The sequence below is a fragment of the Zymoseptoria tritici genome, chromosome 5 (genome assembly GCF_000219625.1).
Source record: "Zymoseptoria tritici IPO323 chromosome 5, whole genome shotgun sequence".
In the NCBI taxonomy this organism is placed as follows: Eukaryota; Fungi; Ascomycota; class Dothideomycetes; order Mycosphaerellales; family Mycosphaerellaceae; genus Zymoseptoria; species Zymoseptoria tritici.
In genome coordinates this window covers 2,729,596-2,742,736 of record NC_018214.1, presented here as the reverse complement: position 1 = coordinate 2,742,736, position 13,141 = coordinate 2,729,596, and the positions used below count along the sequence as shown (strand labels likewise).

General features: G+C 54.3%; 6 protein-coding genes across 6 annotated transcripts; 4 read left to right on the top strand and 2 right to left on the bottom strand.

The window, feature by feature from the left end:
* Nucleotides 1-509: 509 nt before the first annotated feature.
* On the top strand, nucleotides 510-1,429 carry MYCGRDRAFT_93582 (uncharacterized protein; the record flags this gene model as incomplete). The annotated part of the gene is made up of 3 exons (XM_003852367.1): nucleotides 510-762; nucleotides 837-1,099; nucleotides 1,334-1,429. 3 exons carry the CDS (start codon nucleotides 510-512, stop codon nucleotides 1,427-1,429), a joined length of 612 nt encoding a protein of 203 aa, XP_003852415.1.
* A 560-nt stretch (nucleotides 1,430-1,989) lies between these two features.
* On the top strand, nucleotides 1,990-2,971 carry MYCGRDRAFT_72679 (uncharacterized protein; the record flags this gene model as incomplete). Its single annotated transcript, XM_003852368.1, has 3 exons — nucleotides 1,990-2,072; nucleotides 2,136-2,789; nucleotides 2,856-2,971. 3 exons carry the CDS (start codon nucleotides 2,030-2,032, stop codon nucleotides 2,969-2,971), a joined length of 813 nt encoding a protein of 270 aa, XP_003852416.1.
* A 1,842-nt stretch (nucleotides 2,972-4,813) lies between these two features.
* Nucleotides 4,814-5,461, bottom strand: MYCGRDRAFT_41446 (uncharacterized protein; the record flags this gene model as incomplete). The annotated part of the gene is made up of 1 exon (XM_003852349.1): nucleotides 4,814-5,461. One exon carries the CDS (start codon nucleotides 5,459-5,461, stop codon nucleotides 4,814-4,816), a length of 648 nt encoding a protein of 215 aa, XP_003852397.1.
* Nucleotides 5,462-6,214: 753 nt separating this feature from the next.
* On the bottom strand, nucleotides 6,215-7,843 carry MYCGRDRAFT_93579 (uncharacterized protein; the record flags this gene model as incomplete). Its single annotated transcript, XM_003852348.1, has 1 exon — nucleotides 6,215-7,843. The coding sequence occupies one exon, from the start codon at nucleotides 7,841-7,843 to the stop codon at nucleotides 6,215-6,217; it is 1,629 nt and encodes a 542-aa protein (XP_003852396.1).
* Nucleotides 7,844-8,097: 254 nt separating this feature from the next.
* MYCGRDRAFT_72674 (uncharacterized protein) lies at nucleotides 8,098-9,565 on the top strand (the record flags this gene model as incomplete). Its single annotated transcript, XM_003852369.1, has 2 exons — nucleotides 8,098-8,734; nucleotides 8,781-9,565. 2 exons carry the CDS (start codon nucleotides 8,098-8,100, stop codon nucleotides 9,563-9,565), a joined length of 1,422 nt encoding a protein of 473 aa, XP_003852417.1.
* Nucleotides 9,566-10,029: 464 nt separating this feature from the next.
* MYCGRDRAFT_41701 (uncharacterized protein) lies at nucleotides 10,030-10,925 on the top strand (the record flags this gene model as incomplete). Its single annotated transcript, XM_003852370.1, has 2 exons — nucleotides 10,030-10,320; nucleotides 10,377-10,925. The coding sequence occupies 2 exons, from the start codon at nucleotides 10,030-10,032 to the stop codon at nucleotides 10,923-10,925; spliced, it is 840 nt and encodes a 279-aa protein (XP_003852418.1).
* Nucleotides 10,926-13,141: the final 2,216 nt, after the last annotated feature.

Genomic DNA, 13,141 nt, shown 5'->3' with positions numbered 1-13,141 from the left:
CGGGGTCTTCTTGACATCAAACTTTACTGGCATTCCCATCAAATCCCTTAGTCCCCCATCAAAGCTAGCCGGCATCATGATTCGAGTCATCCCGCCGTCAGGCAATCAAGCAACGGTGGTACTTGCACCGGTGCCTCCTGTTTTCTTCACGGTACGGTCGTACTTGTAGTCCTACATGGAACTCGCAATACGATCCACAGACCATGTTTCTTTCTTACGACCGGCCCAGACCGGGCAAAGCAATGGCCAGAAAGAAGCATATCTCTCGCGGGGCTCGGTCCCGCTGCCGAAGTCCCGAGCGCATGTTTGCTGGATAGACGCCGGCAGAGCTGCGGTGTGCAGGATGAGTTTGTGCGAGGATGAAATAGGTGACATCGTTCTTCAACATCGCACCTGAAGAAGCCTGCGCAAATTCGTAAAGAGCCAAGAGCGATGCTGTGGCCACCTTCCACGCTCACAATCCTGAGCTGTGACCACCCGCTTCAACGCACAAGGACTACCAAGAAACAATGAAGCACATCCCAGAGCGCCGTTCCTACGAAGCTTCAGGCGACATTCCCAGTATCCCCGAGCCTGAGCCAGCACACCTCCACTCTGGCGACTCGTCCGACGACGAGCGAGAAGCGACTGAGCTGCGTGATGTCTGGCGTCCAGCGGTACGGCGAAACGTTAGACCTGCACACTGGTACGACGGCTTGCAGAGGTGGTGGAAGAGGAACGTTTACCTCTCCGTTCCGCATGTGGACTGTAGGGATCATCTGGGTGAGTGAAGCAGTCTGCGCTCCACCATGCCTTCCACTGACAAGCTCACCAAGCCAACGAAAGAACCTTCCTAGGCTACCTGCGAACCTCCCTCGCCCTCTCCATCATGGGCATCATCATCGCACAATTCTGGCGACTCCAGCACGCTCCCAACCCGAATCCAGTCTTCGGGTACTTCATCGTCAGTGTGCCCCTCGCAGCGATTCTGCAAGTCGCAGCTTTGTGTACTGCGCTGCTGGGTGGCATCCGATTCTGGAGACAGCAGACGGCCATGGCGAGAGGGAAAGTGTGGGCGGGAGGGTGGGAGACTATGGTTATTGGATGTGGAGTGATGGCGGTAAGTTGTGCGTGCTTTCCTGGGCTTTCTTGTCATTCATCTTACACGTTTCCTGGGGCATCCTGTCGTTTGCGCGATGCTGGAAGACGATCCTTGTCAACAGTAGGTCAAAGCTGACGAAGGCGATTGTGTTTACAGCTGTTACTGGGTCTCTTCGCTGTACACGTTGGCATCAGTGCCCACAAGACATGAGAGACGATTCTCATGTCACTGTATCACTGTGTCTTGTCCCAGCACATCGCGGCTACAGATGTAACCGCACTCGGCGCTGCATCGGACTCCATACCACAACTACATCAGCTGCTGCACGAGGGCTTAAGCTCACGATAAGCGGCCAAGATCTGCCCAATCGAGAGAATGACCTCGCAGGGCATCAACCACAAATCAGTGCTCACCAAGATCCTTTGCTTGAGATGCTGGACTGAAGTGCATCAGAACCAGAGTCCTTCACAAATTTCAACAGCTGACACAGGTCTACCCTACGACCAACACGATACGCCTCGATCGAATCGAGATCCTCTATTCCGCACTGTTCCTGCTGCGATGGGCACTATGCGAGCTGCAAATTAGCATGGTCCAGTGCTTATAAGCCGTCTGGATCGGCCGGGCGGTTCGGCTTCGTTATTTCGGGTTGTCAAGAGATGATTTCTCTTTACCTTTTCAAACCTCGGAAGGGATCTGCTGAATGAGACTATGTATGTCAAATGAAACCTCCCATCAACTTCCGACCGCAACATCTGTCCCCCGGAGCATCTTCGGAGAGCATGATCTGTTACGAGGCTCATAGTCCGTCAGCCAAGGCGCTAAAGCCGAGGTAGTGCTTTCCACATGCGGAGATGATCTTACTTCACTTCGCCCTGCCAGGCCAATGCTAAACAATTTCGCCGGACTCTATTTGTTTGCAATTGGTTGAAAGACTTCCATCTCGACATGGCGTTGTCATCTCGACTGGCAATCATCGTCGGAGGACTGGGTACGTCGCCGCCGTATCATTTTTACACAATTCAGCAATGACCTAACTCACCTCCACCACCAGGCGGAATCGGCACCGTAACAGCCCAACTCCTCCGCTCCCAAGGCGCAAAAGTAGCCCTCCTCTACGCCCCCTTCGAAGCCAAAAACGTACAATCCACCCTCTCCAAACACTTCCCCGACTCATCCCCCTCCTCCTCCACCGACATAACAACCTACGAATGCGACATCGCCTCCCACTCCTCCGTCCAAGCCGCCTTCGCCCAGATCAAATCCGACGCAGTCGCCTTCCCCGCCATCCTAATCAACACAGCCGGCATCGTAAACCTGGCACCTCTCGAATCCTTCCCCGCGGACGACGCCCTCCAACACCTCATAATCAACACCCACGGCCCCTTCCTCACCGCCCAAGCCTTTGCGAACCTCTACTTTTCCGCCCGGGACGAAGCCTCCAAGTCCTCCTCCTCCAACCCGATCCTCGGCGGGCGCATCGTCAACCTCGCCAGCCAAGCGGGCCATGTAGCGCTTCACAATCACGGACCTTATTGCGCAAGTAAAGCGGGACTCATCGGGTTGACGAAGTGTATGGCCAGCGAGTGGGGACCGAGAGGTATTACTGCGAATTCGATCAGTCCGGGACCGGTGTGGACGGAGTTGGGAAAGAAGGCTTGGGCGGATCCGGAGGCGAGGGGGAAGTATGAGGCTTCGGTGCCGACGGGTGAGTTTTTCCTTTCTTTGAGGGATGGTCTGAGTTTGGGTGGTGAGCTGACGCGGTGTGTGTTAGGGAAGTTCGCGGAGCCGCATGAGGTTGCGAGGATTGTGTCGTTTCTTGTGCAGGACGATGCGTTGAATATTAATGGGACGGATGTTCGGTTGGATGGAGGGTATACGGCGAGGTAGACGTTGATGCGACGTAAGGAAAATATGACCTTCCATTCTCTTCCACTTGTCACTTTCAGATCTCTCGTGCGCCAGATGATCCAGACACTCAGCCATCTTCACGTCCGTGCGCCTGTAAAGCTGCGCTCGTGACAAACGGCGAATTGGCACACGAAATTCATAAGTCAACCTTGAAGCTTCCTGCTCGACTCTTCTAGAACATCTAAACCTCTCCAACCCCAAACCATCAACATCACCGCCGAACAAAACCATGGCGGCGACCACGCAGAGCGCCGACTCGACGGATACATCCAGCTTCACCAACAGCCAGTGGCGCAGATTCCAAGCCAGCATCGCAGATGAGTTGACGTTCAAAGTCACATTCGGCGGCGGTAAGTTTCTCGCATCCTGAGACGTACAGTATAGAACAGAGAGCTCACATAGTCCGGCAGTCATCGACACCTCGCTGCTCACCCCCGAAGAAGTCGCTTCCTTCGTCGTCGCCCGCTTCAAGCGCCACCAACATCTCACTCCCCCCGAGCTCGAACTTGCTCTGCTGAAGAGCCTGCGTCTGCATCACCTCGCGCAGGGCGACAATACCTTTGCCTTGGCCAACACCTGCTTCGAGAAATACCAGCAGCAAGTCATGCTCGCTACCTGGCTCGCCTCATCCGCGCAGACCGGCTCGTCTGCGTCAGCCGAAGCCGAAGCCTTGATGCGACAGATGGAGGCTTCCGACGCAAGCCTTCGCCGTGGAGGCATCCACTTCACCTGGAAATTCGACACGGCGACTGGAGCTCCCTGTGGCTTCGGTGTCTCCGAACACGACCTTCTCAAGCTCCAGAAATCCATGTCCGAATACACGGCACGAGTGGCTCTTCGGGTCCTCGGTTGCCTGACGAAGAAGAGCGCTGAATGTGAGGGGGAGACACATAAGCTCACCACCCCGGGTCATTAGGATGGAGTCATGAAGATTGCGAGTCTTGAACATCTCGGAGAAGCAGCGAAATGGGAAAAGCCGCGTGCTCCGAAGTGAAGTTGCAGACTGTCGAGACCGAGAAACAGGATGACTTACCAATGCGCTAAGCCAGGGTCATGTATGCCATATCCATTAGTGAAGCGCTGAAGGGAAGTAGCCTGTGGACCGTAGCAAAAAAAAAAATTGGAAAGCGTCTCAATGCAAATCGAGATTACGGACCTTGAGATCGTACTGCAATCATTCAGAGGCGCTTCTCAGTATCCCGTTCTCGCTTACAATTTACAAGGAGAATATCTTCTCAATGGAAGATGCCATCCTCTGCGAGCGGTCCGATCTTGGCGTGACAGTGACCTCTTAGTGCGGTCATCTTCCCTGTCATGCCAGGATGGAAGCGTAGATTCGATTGGTCAGACCCTTTGAAACATGGTCATTCTCACTGGACCAGGTTGTGCAAGCGCCGACATGGAGCATTGCCAGGGTATGAGAACTGTGCTTTGGTGTCGCATGCCCGGAAACGCTCGAGTGCTGGTCGGCGGATGCGCAGTAGACCAGCTCTGATTGCGGGCAGACAGGGGAGGCAGGGGAGGCAGCGCCAAGCGAGACACCGAGGAGTTTCTGCACGGCGCAGAGTTAGGACGAGTGCGACTGTAGGCGAATGAAATGCCCACGGACGAGGATGAATGGAACTTGCTGTTGGTTTTGTCCATATCTTCCAAGTGGTGGCACGGTTGCGCACGAGTCTCTCGGAGATGACCTACGACTGCGCCATCGGGGAGGATGGTATATAGAGGAGACGATGTCCCGCGAAGAGCGCTGAGCCAATTCATTGCGCACATTTCAGGCCGCATTGTGATTGGGTCGGTGGCTGCAGCTGGTCGTCATCCTTATCGCTGGTCGAGAGGGGCATCGAGTAGCCTCCACAACGTTCGCTCGGCGGTCAATTCATCTTCGTATGGCGTCAATTTCTCCGCGATCATTCGATAAAAGTCTGGAAAGTTGTAGCGATTGTAGAACGCCCTGGTATACTCCCAATATTCCGGATACCACCCCGCACATTCCCAGTCTATGATGGCCACGATCTTCCCGTCGCGGACCAAGATATTCTCAATCGAAAGGTCTCCATGGGTAAAGCGGGTGCCGTAGTGCCGAGAGTGAACGTCCACTACCAGTGGCCCGAACGTTTCTTCCGTCAGTCGCATGCCACCGCGAACGCAAGTATGAAACTCGTCCATGGTCGTGAATGGTCCGCAAGGATGATTGCCAAGGCGGAGCTCCCAGCAGGGACCACCAGAAGCCGACGAGACGACGGTGCGCTTATTCTTGGGAGGCTGGAGCGAGCGCAGCTCGGTGACATACGAGGCCAATTGTGTCGTGATATTATCTCTCTCGGCGTCGGTCAAATTTTTCCAGCAGTGGCTAATGCAATCGGCGTGCTTGATCCACTCCATTTCGATGCCGATGCGTCCGCGGTGGAGATGGGTGCGATAGACCTTTGGGATTGGGATAGAGGTGTGCTCGGCGACAAAGGCCATGGCTTCGACTTCGGCCATGTTGCGGGACCATTTGATGAATCGGCTTGGACTGACTTTGATGCCTACTGGCCAGCCGGGAGCACCGATCGCGCCAAAAAGGGTTTTGCCGATCCACAGGCGGAAAGCGAGCAACATGACGTGGTAATGTCGAGTTCTGCGGTGGTGTCGAGAGAGAGGAAGAGCTCAAAGCCAGGAGGAAGATGGTAGAAGTTCAAGAACTCCACTGTCACTAGGTTGCATTAGTAAGCATGCCGAAGAAAGCCGAGAAAACTCACCTTCCTCGACACAAACTCATATGCGGGAAACCTTGCACGTTTACTCCAAGTGTCAGGCAAAAGCTTCCTGAAATGACAGCCCAAAGATACGAAGCGATTCGAGCTGATGACGACGGTACGGCGATGAACGTGTTGTGATCAGGTACACAATACCCCATCTTCGTCTCGGACTCTTCACGGACAAGAGATATAGGAGGGATCACTGGATTTCACACGAACTCGATCAGGTCCCGGCGGATGAATCATGCAATCACGGGGCGGGAGGGTGGGCTTGCGCAAGGGATGAAGCTTGATAGATGCACGGCGGAATCGTGACATAAGAAAGTCGCGGAGACGAGAGTTCATCAAGCAGGAGTCGGATGGTCGCTGAAGGAGTTGGAGGGCGATCAACGCCTTGCACCTGGCCGATAATGCGAAGTGGTATCATTCATTTCCAATCATGTTGTTTCACTCGTCGGTCCCCTTGCTCGTGCCACTATCACCTCCCCGCCGCCGCCATCATCACAGCTCCCTTGACCACTCCCAACCGATCAAACACGCCCAACCCAAAACTCCTCGCCCAAACCACTGGCCCGCTCTGTACGGAAAATAGTTTGCTCAGCTTATCCACTGTTCCCATGACGGCATTGTTCGCCGCCCACCGTTCGGAGTTGTACTGATCCAAACACCACGCTGTGCCAATATCCATCCCCGTGTCAGCACCACGAGCGATGCATCTCGCCAGACACTCCGCGTCCGCAAGACCGAGATTGAGGCCTTGGCCGGCTAGTGGATGTAGCGTATGCGCTGCGTCGCCGATCAGGGCGATGCGGTGTGAAGTGTAGGTGTCTGCGTGGCGAAGGCGAAGCGGAAATGATGCGAGAGTGTTGGGCTGAACAGCGGTGATTCGCGGAATGGAGGATGGGAGGCCGGTTGCTGATGGAGATGTCACGGATTCGCGCCACGCAAGATCGGAAGCGAGATCTTCTGACGATGTGGAGGGATTCGTGAGATGGTAGTCCAGGTCTATAGGATCGACACGGAAGGCGGCGTTGAGGAGTGGAAGAAGGGAGGCAGGAGGTAGGGTTTTGATATATGCCGCATGCTTTGCCGTGATGGACCAGACGAGCGAAGCTTTATTTCCAGGTAGAGGCAGAAGAGCAATCGGTCCAGTCGGGAGGAAGCGTTGGTAGGCGGTTCGGAGGACATCGGCAGGGTATGTGGTGTCCAGGGAGAGCGTTGCGACAAGGCCGTGTTGTGGGTAGTCCCAGCCGGGAGCGGGAATGTTGGCGAATGCACGCACGGGAGAGTTTGCACCGTCAGCTCCAACCAAGAGGCGAGCTGCAATTGTGCTGTTATCTGGCAGGGTTATAATCGGCCATTGCGAAAGATCTGGAGTGTCTGCATCCTCGGATGGCTCGGCACCGAAGGAGATGTCTTGTACGCGGGTTTTGGGAAGTGTGGTGAGAGACTGCGAGGATTCGCCCTTTAATCGATTGAGCAGTGCCGATGTGAGATTGGAGTTCTCGCACATTGTAGCCACTTCCTGCATCTCCGGTTGTGACCTCCAGCTCTGCGCCAGTTGACTTCCTGGTAATAGTTGTGCAATGCTTCCCATGACTGACGAGCCGTCTGAAGGATCAAACTTGATCTTACTCCCACTCACGCCATCCCATACATCCATGCTATGATACGGCTGTACTCTTGATGTATTGACATGGTCCCAGGCGCCATTATTGCGGAGGAATCGTACGGAGGACGGAGTGAGGGAGGAGCATCGATTGGAAAACACTTCTGGATCGTTCGAAGTATTCGCAGTGAGGTCTTGTCCGTCAATGAGTGCGATCCTGATGTGTTTCGTAGAAGGACTGGATCGGAGGGCGGAGATCAGGGAGAGGCCGGCGGGACCACCTCCAATGCAGACGACATCGTAGATTTCTGGTGTCGTTGTGGAGGCGGATGCAGTCGAGTATAGGTTTCGTCGTATCGCTGGCGGGAGGGATAAGAGCCGTGAGAAAGAAGTCCTGCTGACGGAAGATATGAGCGACATGGCCTCGTTGTCGGGCAATGCCACCGCAAAGTAGAGGTGAGGTTGGTTGTCGACGTCGAAGTGGTTCTCATGATTCATAAGGAAGTGAAGACGGAGCTCGGTCCGGCCCGCAGATATGAGCCTTTGCGCCTTCTCGACGAGATCTTCTCCTCAAACTTCACAGTCCGAGCAAAACAAGCAAGCCTCGTGCGGTGAATCTGGAAGATCAAGCGGAAAGCTGAGGGGTCACGATTAGCTCGAGGCTTTGTTTGAATGGAGCCAGGAAGGACAGCCAGTTCGGCGCGGCTGCACAAGATGACTCCAGACCATCCAATTTGAGCATCATCCGAACCATGATACGGTCGAGCTTCAGGCGAGTGCCTTTCGCATGCTCCCTCCGGAATCTAGCCAGTGCAGGACTTCCTTGCGTCTCTTCAATCCGACGCCATTCCGGCAGCAAAGCCAGTCCTCGGGCGCATTTCTCGACACCGACACTCGACTCTCCAGGCAAGTATCATTGGATTGATGGCGTGGAGCGCCTGGATTTGTACGAGCCTGGTGGCTATCACCCGGTCATGATCGATGACTTTTTACATGATCGCTATCGAATCGTGGACAAATTGGGCCACGGTGGCTATTCCACCGTCTGGCTTGCTCGAGACGAAACAGCCAAGCGATATGTCGCCGTTAAGATTGGTATCTCGAGCCCGTCACCATCACGGCGAGAACCCGACATTCTTCAGGCCCTACATGCCTCAATTTCAAGCTCGATCGATGCAAGTCAACGCACGGCGCTACCCAGCATCTCGGATGCGTTCGACATCCATGGACCGAACGGCACACATACATGCTACACATTGACTCCCGCTCAAGGCAATCTGAAAGCGGCATCGTTCAGTCGGCTCTTTCCCATTCAAGTCGCTCGCGCTTTGGCTGCGAAACTCGCTACTACAATCGCATTCGTTCATGCACGAGGCTTTGTTCATGGAGGTCCGATGATGCCACGTCTCCAATCCTCGGCCAATACTGACGGAAGTTCTAGATCTCCACCTTCGAAATGTGCTGGTGGGTCTTCCATCGATGTTCGACGACCTCTCCATCGCAGAATTCAGAGAGAAATTTGGACAGCCAGACATGGTTCCTATCACTCGGATCGATGAGAAGCCCCTCACCCCCAACATCCCAACACAAGCCGTAGTGCCTCTTTACCTGGGAAAGAAAGCTCAAGATTTCACCTTGCACGACGCCTACGGCTTGATTCTCAGCGACTTTGGCGAAGCGTTCTCTCCAGCGACGGAGCAGCGCCTCGGCATGGAAGCCAACATTCCTCTGGCTAATAGAGCACCCGAGGCTCTTTTTGAGCCAAACGAACCGTTGTCGTATCCATTCGACATCTGGAGTCTTGGACTCGCCATTTGGGACATACTAGGCATGAAATCCATCTTTAGCGAGGCTGAGACGCATGACGAGATTGTGGCTCAACAGATTGATGTCCTGGGGTCTGGACATTTCCCTGATAGCTGGAGGATGCAATGGGAACGGCAAGGCGAGGACGAGGAGTGCACCAACATTGCGATACCTCGACGGCCGACCGGCGATCGAGAAACGTGGCCAAGTCTGGAGCACGCATTCGAAGAATTTGTGCAAAAGTACAGAAGGAAACGGGAGGCCGCTGGGAGTTTTGGAGAGGATGAGACCCGGGCCATTCTCGATCTGATTCGCGGCATGCTGCGGTTTCGACCCGAGGAACGACTGACGATAGAGGATGTGCTCAGGTCTGAGTGGATGCTGAACTGGGCATTGCCTGAGCTAGAGCAATGATATAATGGCGCGCGACTTTTCTAGCAAAGTACAATGCACTGAAAAGGGAAGACGGAGTGCACTCCGCGCTGCAGATCTTCGGGCGTCGATCTGGAAGCACGAGACGAGCAGCAATATTGACCTTTACGGCTTGGACTTGTCTCTTGATGACTGTGCCGATTGTTTCTCATACAGCCTGTTAGATATTTAATCTGTGTTGCAATGTCACGGCGATCATAGTGCTTCTGGGAGCTCCGTGAGCAATTCCTCAAAGGCCATAAGGCGCGACATGTACAGCGTGACGTCAAGGCGATTTTGTTTGTCTCATGCTAGTGTAAGGTACCTATCAACTCGTATTTCCTCCTCTTCTTCTTCCTTCAACATCAACATTCGCTCACACAACAAGTCCAGCAAAACACTCCTCAAACCCTCCACGAACGTACTCACTAAACGAATCAACCCCTCGACCTCACCAATCCTCCATCATGGCTTCCGGCGCAAAGAAGCTGATCCCCTCCGATCCGGAAAAGGTCATGGTCATTCGCAAGGTCACGCCCGACATTGTCACGTTCAGCACTCCCTTTCAGCGCATGGGACGCATCAGCATTGGAGGAAGGGGAACTCTCGTTCGCCTGCAAAACGGCTCTCTCGCGATATTCTCTCCCGTCGCCTTGACAGACTCCGTGAAAGAGACGACAGCATCGCTCGGAGGTCCTGTGAAGTACATTGTCGCTCCAGATCAAGAACACCACATCTTCTTGGAGGCGTGGCATAACGTTTGTGTCCTTGCTCAGATTGTCCGCTTCGTCAACACCCACTGACACTCCTCCAGGCCTACCCGCAAGCTACTATCCTCGCTCCCGACACTCTCCCAGACTATCGCTCCAAGCAGTCCTACCCTTCCCTCTCTACGGCAACATGGCATCTCTTCAAACCGCACCCCGCTCCCACCACCGTCTCGCCCGACTTCGACGCCGACTTCGACATTGAATACGTCTCTGCCCATCAGAACAAGGAACTCGCCTTCCTTCACAAGCCATCACGCACCCTCATCCAAGCCGACATCCTCTTCAATCTCCCCGCGACCGAGCAGATGAGCAAGTCCGGCGTCTCACCCACCCAAGGACTGTTGACCAAAATCTTCGCGGGACTCATGCACACAAGAGGCGAGGCGACATGGCAGAGGAGAATGATTTGGTATGGCACATCGGCGGGTGATCGGAAGGGATTCAACGCGAGTATCGGCAGGATCGCGAAGTGGGACTTTGACAGGCTGATTCCATGTCACGGAGATGTGATTGAGACTGGCGGGAAGGGCATATTCGACAAGGTTATGAAGTGGCATCTGGATGCGTTGAAGCAGCAGGAGACGGCGAAGTGATGAGGCGGAATGAACAAAACGGCGACACTAGATGAAGGAGGATCAAGAAAGTAATGTGTGCAGAAGGTGGTGGTGATGCTTATGTTACCACCTTAATGGCCAAGAAGGCAGAACGCCGACGACAGCACTAAATTGCGAAGATACCTTATTGGCGACACAGACTCAGCACGACGGCACTTCGCAATGAACAGAGGCTCTACAGCCATATCACCCTAGGTCCAATTGCACGAAATGAAGAGACTTGGCGCAATTCCGGACTCTAGGGCCATGCTTCGACGGGTGAAACTGCTGCTTGCGCTGAAAGACTGCCGTAGGCATCAAGCCAGACGATCCGGAGTTGCCGAAATCTCCAGACCTGGGCCATGCGTTCAGCAGTGATCTCCCCAAGGTGGGCACCGACCGCTGCTACCATTGCTTGGATTTAACGAGCGGCCAGGATTTCGACGATATCTCTGTTCTTTCCCAGGTTCCAACAGAACAGTGCTGCGTGTCGACAACACATCGCAGGCATGAGTCCATTTTGGGACCGCACAGAGATCTTTGCCCAGTTGAGCATTATCTGAGACCGGCACTTGTCCCTGCGCCGGCCCCATCGATCTTGGAAGGCGATCCATAGCAACCTCCTTCAAGAGCAAAACACATGAGAGTCTTGGCTTTACCAGGTAGGCAGACGAATGTCGCTGGACCTCCTCCGCGGCATCCACGCCCATGTAGATGATTTTACCTCATTACCTCATTCTGCTCAATGGCGACGCGTTGACCGACATCTTGAACAGACTTCCAGACCTCCAGGCTCGCAGACCTGCAAATGTTGATCATTCGCGCATTACATCATGTGATGAACAACAAAACTCACTCATCTCGAAAAGTCAAATCATCAAGTCGTCCTCGTCCACCGCTCTTTATTCCCAATTGTCGCATCTTCCAGGAATGTCGTTGCTCCACGCTTCCGCGATGCTCCGGATGCTTGATTTTGAGTTTAATGCGGTTATGCTCAACCTGGAACATCCGTTACAGGAAAGGTTTCGGCACTTGTGCCTGGGATCCCACCACACGTCAAACCCGGTACGGTGAACACAGCACTGAAGATCGCCCGAGCTTTTGCTAATTCCAGCCTCTGCTCATCAAAGTGCCGTCGTCAGATTGCTCACAATGTCAACGCATCGACGAAAACATGACTCGTTGACCGCTTCATTCTCCCCAGCAAGCCCATGCAACGATGCTGCCTCATGGCGCGCCGATACATAAACAGTCGTGGCTCTCACCTTGACGCCTCAATGAGGCCTCTTAACGAGCACCGCGCCGACGAGAATCATGTCCTCGTTCAGGATGCAGGAGAAGCCCGGACCCGAAAAGCCCACCGTCCAAACCATCGAACGAACGCAAACGCGCACGAAGACCGATGCAAAAGTCGACGACGCATACTACTTTCTCACCCAGTATGCATCTTCCGGCGAAGAAGAGATCGTCACCGAGGCGGACATTAGGAAGATCCGACGGAAAGTCGACCGGCGTATCATTCCCCTTCTCCGTGCGCACATTCCCTTTCCCTTCGTTGACTGTAGACATTGCACTCACCTAGCACACAGTCTGCATCAGCTTCGTGGAGTTCCTGGACAAGTCGCTACTAGGCTACGCGATGGTCATGGGTCTTCCGGAAGATCTCAAGCTGCATGGAGACCAACGGAACAACTGCGTCAGTGCAGTCTGGTGGGCTTACCTCGCTGTGCTACCTCTCCTGGGCTACATCTTGAACAAAGTGCCGACATCTCCTCTGCTGTCAGGAAGCATGATAATCTAGGGCGTGGTAAAGATTCCCAAGCCCTGATGATCGCCCCGCTGAGGCCGATTACCGCCACCACAGGTCACGGCTTCCATTGCCGGTGTCAAGGGCTATGATGGCCTGTTGACATGTCGCATCCTGCTGGGTTTCTTCAATGCTTGCATCAATCCAGCTGTGTCGCTCATCCTTAGTCGATTTTATCGCAGGGACGAGCAGGCTCTCCGCTTCGGATATATACATTGCACGCCCGGCCTGGCGGGAGCAATAGGAGGGCTGGTCTCGTTTGGGTTCCAGAATGTGCATAGCACGTCCCTGAACTCCTGGCGTAAGTCTAACTTGACTTCCAACCTGCCAGCCAGAATCCAAGACGTACCACACGAGCTGACTCATTCCCATCCCAGGCATCATGTTCCTGACCATCGGCTCATTCAGC